This window comes from Mus caroli, unplaced genomic scaffold, assembly GCF_978045245.1.
Source record: "Mus caroli unplaced genomic scaffold, Mus_caroli_1 scaffold_5, whole genome shotgun sequence".
Classification (NCBI taxonomy): Eukaryota; Metazoa; Chordata; class Mammalia; order Rodentia; family Muridae; genus Mus; species Mus caroli.
Window position 1 is genome coordinate 155263533 of NW_028227260.1, and position 12059 is coordinate 155275591.

At 38.6% G+C, this 12059-nt stretch overlaps 1 protein-coding gene across 2 annotated transcripts in view; it reads left to right on the forward strand.

The window, feature by feature from the left end:
• Nucleotides 1-523: 523 nt before the first annotated feature.
• Gab3 (GRB2 associated binding protein 3) overlaps nt 524-12059 on the forward strand; it is a 150246-nt gene continuing 138710 nt past the window's right edge. For both annotated transcript variants that reach the window (XM_085837806.1, XM_085837807.1), the window contains exon 1: nt 524-699. In XM_085837806.1, the coding sequence (XP_085693932.1) occupies nt 628-699 (72 nt within the window). In that variant the 5' untranslated portion in view covers nt 524-627. The remainder of the gene's footprint in view (nt 700-12059) is intronic.

Genomic DNA, 12059 nt, shown 5'->3' on the forward strand with positions numbered 1-12059 from the left:
TAGATTTTTGTTCTTCAGCGTCTGAGGCAAGGAAACCAACCTTTTTGACATAGCTCTTCAGGGAGGGTGACGAAAGCAACAGGATCATTGGCTGCCATTAGGTCACCTAATGTTTTCCTGGGGGGAGGAGGGGTGGCAGGCTCCTTCCTCCCTCTGCTATAACTATGAAGGTAACATTCTAGGCACCTGGGAGACAGCAGCAAAGCATCCTGCTTGGGGTCTCCAGAAGCAGAGCCTCCTGAAGCACAGCAATTGCTCGAAGGGGCCTTCTTATCTTTGCTGCTTATTCCACTCCCGCCCCCTCCCCCCGCAGTCTAAACTCAAGAACAGCAACTACTGTCCATCCCTTCCTCAAGTCTGGGGGTTGGGGGGAGGGCGTGGAGGGAGCGGCGCTCAGCAGCTTGGGGCGGCGCTATGTAGGTAGGTCCGCCCCATGGCATCCCTGGATAGACTTCCTCCTGTCGCAGGCGGCCAGCCCAGCTGGAGGAAGCAGCAGCAGCAGCAGCAGCAGCAGCAGCAGCACCAGCACCAGCACCAGCACCAGCACCAGCACCAGCACCAGCACCAGCACCAGCACCAGCACCAGCACCAGCAGAAGAAGAAGAAGCGGCGGCGGCGGCGGCCAGGATGAGCACTGGTGACACTGTGTGCATGGGCTGGCTCATCAAGTCGCCTCCCGAGAGGAAGCTGCAGCGCTATGTGAGTAGGGGTGCCGACTCAACCCTGGCCTTCGTGCCCTCGGTTCTCTGCTAATGGGCTGGCCGTGGCCCTGGGGAGTCCCTGACTCTAGGCGCGCCAAATATAACTGTTCCCAGAGCCCTAGCTGCAGGCGAGGCCTTTGGACGTTGGAAAGTTCTGCTGAGTCCTGCAGCAGGCTGGCCTGGTGCCTCTTGCCTGCTGTGTTCAGTGTCTCTATACTGCCACACTCAGCGGTAGATGGAGGTGGGTTGGAGCTGAAACCCCCAACCCAGCTTATATGCTGGAACAACCAGAGAGACTTCTCTAAAGGGTGCCCTGTCTCCAACTGGAGTTCCATTTCACAGCGAGAACAGGGCGAGGAACAGGGACGTGGACAGTAAGAGGAAACTTGTGTGGGCCACTCAGTGAAGCTGCTGCATTCCTCTTGTAATGAGTACTGTCATAGCTATCATAGAACACTCTTGTTGGGAGCCTACCACACAGTGTAACTCTTTTCTCATTATGTCCCTTCTCAGCATATTCTTTATGATGACATTGAGCTTTTCTAGTACAGCTGGAACCATTGACATTTCCTATTATGAAATAAGGAACCCCCCGAGAACTACATCTTTCTACCCATCATATGACCATATTTAAATAAGTTGCACACAACTCAAAAAGTTCATTATATCTAGTGTTCTCAGGATAAGGTCGTAAAAATATTCTGCTTAAAGATTCGATTGTTACTGAGCTGTCTTTAGCCATTAACAAGAATCACTTTAGTCCCTAGGGGGTTGTATATACAGATATTAGGATTTCTTGCCTTTGGGGTTTGGTGGAACTGGAAGTAGCTTGATGGATCCTTGTCCTTTATAATTTCTAATTTCTCTGCAAAACCAAAGCACGCATGTGGGAACTACCCTGCTCAGGTTTGCAGTCAGTTGAGGCATTCCACCACAAATGGGGTTCTACCTGGTACTTATGTCTATAGTTTTCTAACTGGTGTCCCTATTTCATCAGCCAGTACTTTTTTTTTCCATATTAAAGAGCACACATATCATGTAGAAGTTCAGGGGTGGAATTATAAGCAGATATCAATAATGTATGGATATTTCTAAAATTTGTAACAGAAGCTTTTCCTGAATATGAAGTTTCTCAGTGCTCCCTTCCCCCATTTCTGAGTTAGACAGTGACTCACTCTTAGAAGTCTTCCATACAATCTAACTCTTTTTCTCATCATGTCCCTTCTTAGCATATTCCTTATGATGATAGGTTTTTGTTGTTTGTGCTATTGAATAAAAGAATGTTGTTCTACTTAGCATGTAGCCATCACAGATGCAAAATATAAACACTTCTTTGAATAATATCAGTATGCCACCTCCCCCCATCTTTCTCTTTGAGACAGGGCCTCTACATAGCCTTGGCTGTGCTAGAACTCACTATGTAGACCAGTTTGGCCTCAAAGTCAGAGATCCACCTGCCTTTGCTTCTTGAGTGCTGAGATTAAAGGCATTGCCACTATACCTGGCCCCATATCATGTTTTTGATTTCACAAATTCCTAAGCACAGAGTCCCACATCTCTCATCCAAGCTGTTTCCCTAACTTTTCAGCTGCTTTGAAGATGTATTGATGGGCTACAGAGATGGCTCAGTGGTTAAGAGCTCTGACTGCTCTTCCAGAGGTCCTAAGTTCAAATCTCAGCAACCACATGGTAGCTCACAACCATCTGTAATATGATCTAATGCCCTCTTCTGGTGTGTCTGAAGATAGTGACAGTGTACTCATATTAATAATAATATATATATATGTATAATATATATTATATATTATACATACATATATATATATATATATATATATATATATATATATATATATATATATGTATGTATTTGGTGTTTTCGAGACAGGGTTTCTCTGTATACCCCTGGCTGTCCTGGAACTCACTCTGTAGACCAGGCTGGCCTCGAACTCAGAAATCTGCCTGCCTCCCAAGTGCTGGAATTAAAGGCATGAGCGACCACTGCTCGCTTCCCCCAAAAAAAGAATTCTTAGAGAGAGAGAGAGAGAGAGAGAGAGAGAGAGAGAGAGAGAGAGAGAGAGAAGATGCATTGATACCGAATACTGAGGAGGCAAAAACATGTTCCTATGTCTCACATGGACAGGTAGTGCTGCTTGCTCCTTGGTGGTGGTGGTGGTTCATGAAGATGGGTCGTCCATAAATCTTGTTCTACAGATTCACCATCTTGAATCAGCTATTGGAAAGTTCATGCCATTCTGAAAATATCCAGTAATTCTTTAAATGACTCTCATTACGGGCATCAAGGACAAGATTGAAAACATAAGAGAACTTAGGAGCCATATTACCAACATTCCAAGGCATAAATCTTGACTTTTAGTCCCCTGGTTGATAACTTTTTTTTTTTTTTTTTTTTTTTGCTTTCAGTGCGTGTACTTTTATTTTTTTAATTTTTTTATTTATTAGGTATTTTCTTCATTTACATTTCCAATGCTATCCCAAAAGTCCCCCATACCTTCCCCCCCCCCACTCCCCTACTCACCCACTCCCACTTCTTGGCCCTGGCGTTCCCCTTTACTGAGGCATATAAAGTTTAACTTTTTTTTTTTTTTAAAGAGACTGCATTTTTCCTCCCTCAAAGACAATTATTTCCTTTGATCACTAAGGGCTGCAGGAATCCCTTTTACCACCTAAGGGCATTGATGAGACTTCAACAAGGTCAGACAGTGTTGTTAGTCATTTTAATTAAGCTTTTGTGTGTGTAGTTTCTACTTCCTTTCATTAGCTGGGTGCCATCTCTAAAGTAGGCTCAGTGTTTGGTGCTTGGAAGAAATGGAAAAAACTTGATTACAGTTTTCATAAATTCCGCAGCCATAATATATTTAACACAGTAACATAACAAAGCTAGTTAGCACAACTGGGACAATAATTCAGTTCTTTGTGTTGGCAAGCCATCAATGTTTGAAGTAATGAATAAAAGCTCAGTCTGTTTTCAGGCAAATCATTCAGTACATTGTATTTCATCCACTTGATTACATGAGCCAAGGCCAACAGAAACTCAGTTTTTATCATTGCCTCTCCCTTTTTAAAAAAAGAAAGTTCATTCCTTTTTCTTTGTTTTATAAGTAATCTAGACATTTATGCTCATCATCAAAATTCAAGCATTGTAGAAATGAATGAATGAATGAATGAATGAATATAAGTTCTCCCCTCCAACATCCTTCTCTGGATTGTCCCTAAGGACAAGAGCTCTTAGATGTGTGGTATCATTATAGAAAATTTCCTAGAAAATATATACTTTTCTTTTCACATAAATGCAATTGTCCAATAATTTTATCTTTCCTTTTATAAGTAGTCTACACATTTTTCCAAGTTAGTGCATACAGATTTACTTCATTTTCAAATCATTGTGTAATATTGCTTACAATAGATGTACCATAATTTAACAATTTTTCTGTTGATGAACATTTAGCTTACTTCTGTTCCTTTGATTTAAGTAATGCTAGAGGGTTGAAGAAACAGCTCAGTCAGACCTGAGTTTAGGTTCCCAGCACTCACATAAAAGCTGGAGATATTGATACATATCTATTATCCCAACAATGAGAAGGTGGAGACATGAAAAACCTTGGGATTACTGGATAGAATTGGTGTGTTCCTGGCTCATTGAGAAGGCTCATTAGAAAAAAAAAGTAGAGAAGTGATTGAAGAATGACATCCAATGCCAACCTCTGGACTTCATACACATGTGCACACGCCATGCTATGCTAATTTATTAACTTGGTTACTATAACAACATTAAGTGACAGATGCTATTTTTACCTCTGAATAGAGAAATTTCTTGTTGGATATGCAATAGGCAAACTTTTTCTACCACACTGTAGTTTGCTTTTTCATTATCTTTATAGTACTTTTTCCAGTACCAAAATTTAATTTTCTTATTTGAGTCAGGTTCTCATACTATAGTACAGGCTGACTTGGAATTCACTATGTAGCGTACATTGGCCTGATACACATGGCAATCCTGCTTCTGTAATGTTTGGAATTAAAAACATGAACTTCCATGGCCAGCCAAGCCTTAAAAATGTGTGAAATTGAAAAATATAAGATTTTAAATTATGTCTATTTTATTGACAAACTGTTCATTTCTATGCCAGTACCATACTGTTTAATGAGCCTACCTTCATAAAAAGTTAGTTTTAGCTGCCCAACTTTGTTTTACTTTTTCTGAGTTGATTTGGCCATTCTAGGTCCTTTGTTTTTCTGTAACAATTTTAAAATTATTGTGTCAATTGATTTTATTGAGTTTATACCTTACATCCTTGCTCAAGTCACTTATTAGTACTTATGGCCTTGCTTGTACTTAGAACTTGCAGTATGATCAGTGTTTTATAGACATGATGAATGAAGACATCCTGCACTGTGTTGATCTTAGTGATGACATCATTTAATTTTTTTCATTTCAAGTTTTAACTGTAAGTCTCTTTTTAAAGTTTATTTTTAATTTATGTATATGGGTGTTTTGCCCATATTGTGTATGTGCACACCATGTGCATGCAGTACCTACAAGTGCCAGAGAGGGTACCAGTTCCCTCTGGAACTGGAATTATAGACAAACGTGAGCAGCCATGTGGGTTTCAGGAATCAAATCTGGGCTTTCTTCAAGACCAACAAGTTCTCTTAGCTACTGAGCTATCTCTCCAGCCTCAGCTATAGGTATTTTGTAGACACTTTTTACCAAATTAAATATATTCCATAATTTGCCAATTTACTGAATTTTTTTTGGTTTTCATTTATTTTATTTTTAGTTTTTTGAGATAAGGTTTCTCTGTGTAGCCCTGGCTTTTTTGTAATTCTCTTTGTAGACCAGGTTGGCCTCAAACTTAGAGATCCACCTGTCTCTGACTCCTGAGTGTTGGGATTATAGGAATGTACCACCACCACCTGGCTTACTGAAAAAAAAGTAAAACTATAGATTCAGACTTCTTAATCTGTAAAGTAATAAGTTGCTTTTCTTTTTCAGCCTATTACTATGAGGGCTTCCTGACTGTTTTTATTTAATTTTTGCTGTTTTTGAGAAGGTATTTGCTCTGTAGTACAGCCTTGCCTTGAACTTGTTATAAAGTCCAGACTGGCCTCAGACTTGTGACAGTCATCCTGCCTTAGCCTCCCAAGTGCTTGGATAACAGGTATTTACGGCCACAGCTAGCTTTGATTCCTTTTTATGTTTGTGATACTGGACATGGACCCCAGGACCTTGCACATGTTATTAGTAAGCACTCTATGCCAAGATACATCCTTAGACTCATTGTTTTCCCAATGCTGAGCCAGGTGTGAATTCACAGGATAAAAATCATGCGATTGCCATGTATCTTGAACTTGCTTTGCTAGTTGTTTGCTGAGGACATTTGTGCTTCTGTTTATAGAAGAAACAAACATAGTTTTCCTTTTGGTGTATGCGTGACTATCTTTGGTTAGCTTTGGCCATGTAAAATGAAAAGGGAAGTGTTCTCCTCTTGTGTTTTCTGAAATATATTGCATAGAATTAGTATTAGTATTCCTTCTTCCTTAAATATCTGGTTGAATTTACCATTGAAACAATTTGAAATTGACCATTTCTTTCTGGGGAGGCTATTAACTTAGAATTCCGTTTCTTTAAAGAACTATTTGGAGGATCCATATCTTGAATGAACGGTAGAAGTTTAGTTTGTCAAGGTTTTTCTTAGTTTTTACTGAACAGCCAGATTTATTGAAATTAGGTTAGTTGCCATATTCCTTTTTGTCCTGTCCCTTATAGGATCTGTAATAGCATTTCCCTTTTTATTATTCTGTAACTTTCATTGTTTATTCTGTTTTTCTGATCACTCTTGATAGAGTTTTGTTAAATTTTCTGATATAGTCTAAGAACTAGCCTTCATTTTCATTTATCTCTATTATCTTCTTTGCTTTTAATTTCAATAGTTTATTCTCTCATCTTTATTATTTCTTTCTGATTGCTTTGGGTTTAATTTTATTGATACCATGGCTACTTTTTTAATTTAAAAATATTAATTTTAGTTGTTGAGCTTTGAGGTTTGGCTAGCAGTCTCTAAATGAAGGGATGAGTTTGTAGGAGTCTTAGAATTCTGGTGGAGACCCTGATTTGTCTGCAAAGGAATTCTTCCCTTATCACACTGGTCCTCTGCTCATGGAGACTGTAGTTTAAGATGGCCATAAATTTGCATTCTTCCTGCCTCATCCTGCTGAGTAGCTGGGTTTGTAGGGTTGTACCCCCAGGCTCAACTCTTAACTTCTAATGCAAGTGTTTAAGACTGTAAACTTCTAAGTATTGCTTTAGGTGTAGCCCACAAAATTGGATATGTTGTTTTTACTTTCACTCATTATAAACATTAGTCAATTTCTCTGTGAGTTTTCCTTTTTTGAGCCAAAGACTGCACAAAAGTTTCCAGTTTAATTCCCAAATATTCTGAACTTTTCTAGTTTTCTTCTTATTATTAGTTTCTGATTAAACTATAATAAGATCCAAGAGCAAACTATATGATTTATATTTTTTAAAAACTGTATTAGGGCTACACTATAATCTACAGTGTAGTTTTACTTGGTGAATATTATGTGTTGGAATGGAAAAAGATGGATCTTTCATTGGGTGGAATGTTCTATAAATATTAATTAGTCCAGTTGGATTGATATTGTTTTTTAGATTTTCTACATCCTTACTGATTTTTCTGCTTCCTTTTACAGTTATATAGAAAAAGGGGTGTAAAAGTTTCCATTTTTAAATTTCATGTCTGGCAACAGTTTGTCCATTTTTTTCTCCTCCTCTTCCTTTTCCTCCTCCTCTTTTTTTTTTTTTTTTTTTCATGACAGGGTTTCTCTATGTAGCCTTGGCTGTCTTGGAACTCATTCTAAAGTCCAGGCTGACCTCAAATTCAAAGATGCACCTACCACTGCCTCCTGAATGCTGGGATTAAAGGCATGTGCCACTACTGCCTGGCCAAGTTGCCCATTTCTCCTTCTAGATTGTTTTGTAAATAAAATAAATTTAACTTTAAAAAATGTGATATTGTTTTTAATGCAAGAGAAGGAACCCAGTTCCTTACTCATGATGCCTAAAACTTCTGCTATTGAGGTTTACCTTCTAAATTTACAACTTTTTGTGCTGTACCTCATAGAGTCAGTTTCTTGTGGTACTCATAGCATTGTTTCACTGTCCATTAGTTTTACTCTATAGCTGTTGGTCTGATAAGTACTTGATATGAACTGTATAGAGGAAGCCTGCAAAAGTTTAATTCCTCCATACTTAGAGTGTGTCTTAGGGTTTCCATTGCTGTGAAGAGACAAAGACAATTCTTTTTTTTTTAATTTTTAAAAAATATTTTATTTATTTTATGTATATGAGTACACTGTAGTTGTGTTCAGACACACCAGAAAAGGGCATTGGATCCCATTACAGATGGTTGTGATCTACCATGTGGTTGCTGGAAATTGAACTCAGGACCTCTGGAAGAGCAGTCAGTGCTCTTAACTGCTGAGCCCATCACTTCCCCCCACCCCGAAAGGCAACTCTTCTAAAGAACAAAGAACGTTTAATTGGGGCTGACTTCCAGGTTCAGAGTTTAAGTCAATTATCTTCAAGTGAGGAGCATGGCAGCTTCCAGGAAGGCATGGAACAGGAGGAGCTGAGAATTCTACATCTTGTTTAGAAGGCAAACAAAAGACTGTTTTCTAGGCAGCTAGGAGGAAAGGTCTACAAACCCATCTCCACAGTGACACTTCCTCCAACAAGGCCACACCTCCCAGTAGTTCCACTCCCTGAGCCAAGTATATTCAAACTACCACAGAGGGCTCCATCTTTTTCCAGTACAACCTACCTTGTTAAACTGTGGTTATCACACAATATAGGTTGTATAACTGAATGTAGATGTTGACCAAAATTTAGCAACAGTAAAACCTTGCTAAATGTTATCAAAAGCTATCAAAACCAAATGAATAATGAATCCAAGGTGTTTCTGGCAGTATTTACCCATTGTGCATCCTACAACTTCACTGAAGCCTTGGTTTTGAAGATCCAACATGTATACTTTTCACGTGTGAGCCATCACACCAACAAACTCTTCCTAAAATGCCTTGGCACAGGGTATTATGCCATTATTATGTTGTTTCTATGGCACATAAAAATTTTCTGTTCTTATAGAAAGATAATGGCTTAGAGAAATTTTCAATATTTTCACTTTCAATATTTTCCTATTGTCATTCCTCAGTGTGTATCTTTGTATTATATTATTTTAGAGTGTTTGGTTTTTAAAATTGCTGTGTGTTGGCTTGCATTTCACAAAAAATCAGTAAATACATGTGACTTAGGATTAATATAAAATTTCCAACAATTTCTGGAATAGCTCTAAACATTTGTCATTTTTTAATTACGTAATTTATGCAAAGCGATATTATCAGTATTGATGATTATAAAATCAATTGACTCTGAGAAAAATTAATGCTCTATCTCCTGCAGGATCAAATTTCAGATAAGTTTCATTTTTATATTTATTTGTTATATGTGTGTGAACAACTATATGAGAGTATGTGCACACATTAACCATAGTATGCATATGAAGGTCAAGGGACAATGTGTAAGCATTCTCTTTTCCACCATGTGGGTTCCAAGGATCCAATTCAGGTTTTCAAGCAGCTTAGTGACAAGTGACTTTACCTACAAAACAGGCCCAAGATTTAATTCTTTTTTTTTTAAATATTTTTATTAGGTATTTTATTCATTTACATTTCAAATGCTAGCCCAAAAGTCCCCCATACCTTTCCCCCAAGATTTAATTCTTAATTTAAAAATAAATAAGCACATACATTGTATTACTATGAAGATTTGCTTTCATCAAAGCAAATAAGACCATATGCCTACTGAAAAAGTGTTTTAAAATATTTTTCTTTATTATTTATTATCAATGGATGTTTGATTTGGGTACCTATTTTATATATTTATGTGCTGGAATTGAATAAAAATTTCTTGGATGAAGTGGGAGGTTACAAGTAGAAAAAAAAATTTAAGAAGCCCTACTGGACTACATTCTGCTTCCAACTCACAGTTTCAGCTGAATTTTTCTTATATACACAATAGTCACTGACCAGGCAAGCAAGTGTTGCCTTTTGTCCCTTCCTGCAGGCTTCTGTGACTCTCCATATTTCAAATTAATAGTCTGATGTGTAACCTGAGATCTGTTAGAATTGTTTGGTTAATCAGCCCACTTATTATTATGAAGTAACCTCTTGTTCTTTGCTTCAAAACACTAAAGGACTGTGCTACTATCTTTTAAATACATTGTTGAATTTAGCTTGCAAATATTTCGCTGAGGATTTTTACACCAGTATTTAAACAAGAAATTGATTCATAATTTTCTTATTTTGTTGTGTATGTTTTTAGGATTTGTAGAATAGCTTTGAAAGCATCCTGTCATTTTTATTTTATTGAGTAATATGAAAAGCATTGATATCAGATCTTTAAAGGTCTGATATAATTTTAGTGTGAATCTACACAGTCCTGGGCTGTTTTTGTTGAGTTGTGTTTTTTTAAAGATTTATTTATTTTTATTTATATGAGTACACTGTAGCTATCTTCAGGCACACCCAGAAGAGTGCTTCAGATTCCATATAGATGGTTGTGAGCTACCACGTGGTTGCTGGGAATTGAACTCAGGACCTCTGGAAGAGCAGTCAGTGCTCTTAACTGATGAGCCATTTCTCCAGTCTCATGTTTTTTTGTTTGTTTGTTTGTTTTGTTTTTTGTTTCTTTGTTTGGCTTTTTGAGACAGGGTTTCTCTGTATAGCCCTGGCTGTCCTGGAACTCACTTTGTAGACCAGGCTGGCCTCAAACTCAGAAATCCACCTGCCTCTGCCTCCCAAGTGCTGGGATTAAAGTCATGCTCCACCACTGCTCAGCTCCCATTGCTTGTTAATAATCTGTTTCGTGTTACTTTTTGCCCCTGTCTGTACATGCTGGTGTGTATATGCACATGTGTGTGCAGATGTTCATGTGGAGGCCAGAGGTTGACATTAGTTTCCTTGCTCCATCCTTTTCAACCTTTCTTTTTGAGACAAAGTTTCTCACTGAACCTAAAACTCATGAATAAACTAGATAGGCTAGTCACTGATCCTCTTGTCTTGCTCTGACCTCCCACGATTGAAATTACAGACACACATCACTACATCTGGCCTTTTTTTTTCATCAAACTTTTTTTTTATCAGATATTTTCTTTATATACATTTCAAATGCTATCCTGAAAGTTCCCTATACCCTCCCCCCACCCTGCTCCCCTACCCTGCCACTTCTTGGCCCTGGCATTCCCCTGTACTGGGGCACATAAAGTTTGTAATACCAAGGGGCCTCTCTTCCCAGTGATGATCGACTAGGCCATCTTCTGCTACATATGCAGCTAGAGACACAAGCTCTGGGGGTACTGGCTAGTTCATATTGTTGTTCCACCTATAGGGTTGCAGACTCCTTCAGCTCCTTGGGTACTTTCTTTAGCTCCTCCATTGGGGGCCCTGTGTTCCATCCAATAGATGACTGTGAGCATCCAATTCTGTATTTGCCAGTCATTGGCATAGCCTCACAAGAGACAGCTATATCGGGGTCCTTTTAGCAAAATCTTGCTGGCATATGCAATAGTGTCTGGGTTTGGTGGCTGACTATGGGATGGATCCTTAGGTGGGATAGTCTCTGGATGGTCCATCCTTTAGTCTTAGCTCCTAACTTTGTCTCTGTAATTTCTTCCATGAGTATTTTGTTCCCTATTCTAAGGAGGAATGAAGTATCCACCCGTTGGTCTTCCCTCTTCTTGATTTTCTTGTGTTTGCAAATTGTATCTTGGGTATTCTAAGTTTCTGGGCTAATATCCACTTATCAGTGAGTTCATATCATGTGAGTTCTTTTGTGATCGGGTTACCTCACTCAGGATGATATCCTCCAGGTACATCCATTTGTCCAAGAATTTCATAAATTCATTGTGTTTTTTTTTTTTGTTGTTGTTGTTGTTTCTTTTCTTTTTCGAGACAGAGTTTCTCTGTATAGCCCTGGCTGTCCTGGAACTCACTTTGTAGACCAGGCTGGCCTCGAACTCAGAAATCCACCTGCCTCTGCCTCCAGAGTGCTGGGATTAAAGGCATGCGCCACCACGCCCGGCTTAAATTCATTGTTTTTAATAGCTGAGTAGTACTCCATTGTGTAAATGTACCACATTGTCTGTATCCATTCCTCTGTTGAGGGACATCTGGGTTCTTTCAAGCTTCTGGCTATTATAAATAAGGCTGCTATGAACATAGTGGAGCATGTGTTCTTATTACCAGTTGAAACATCTT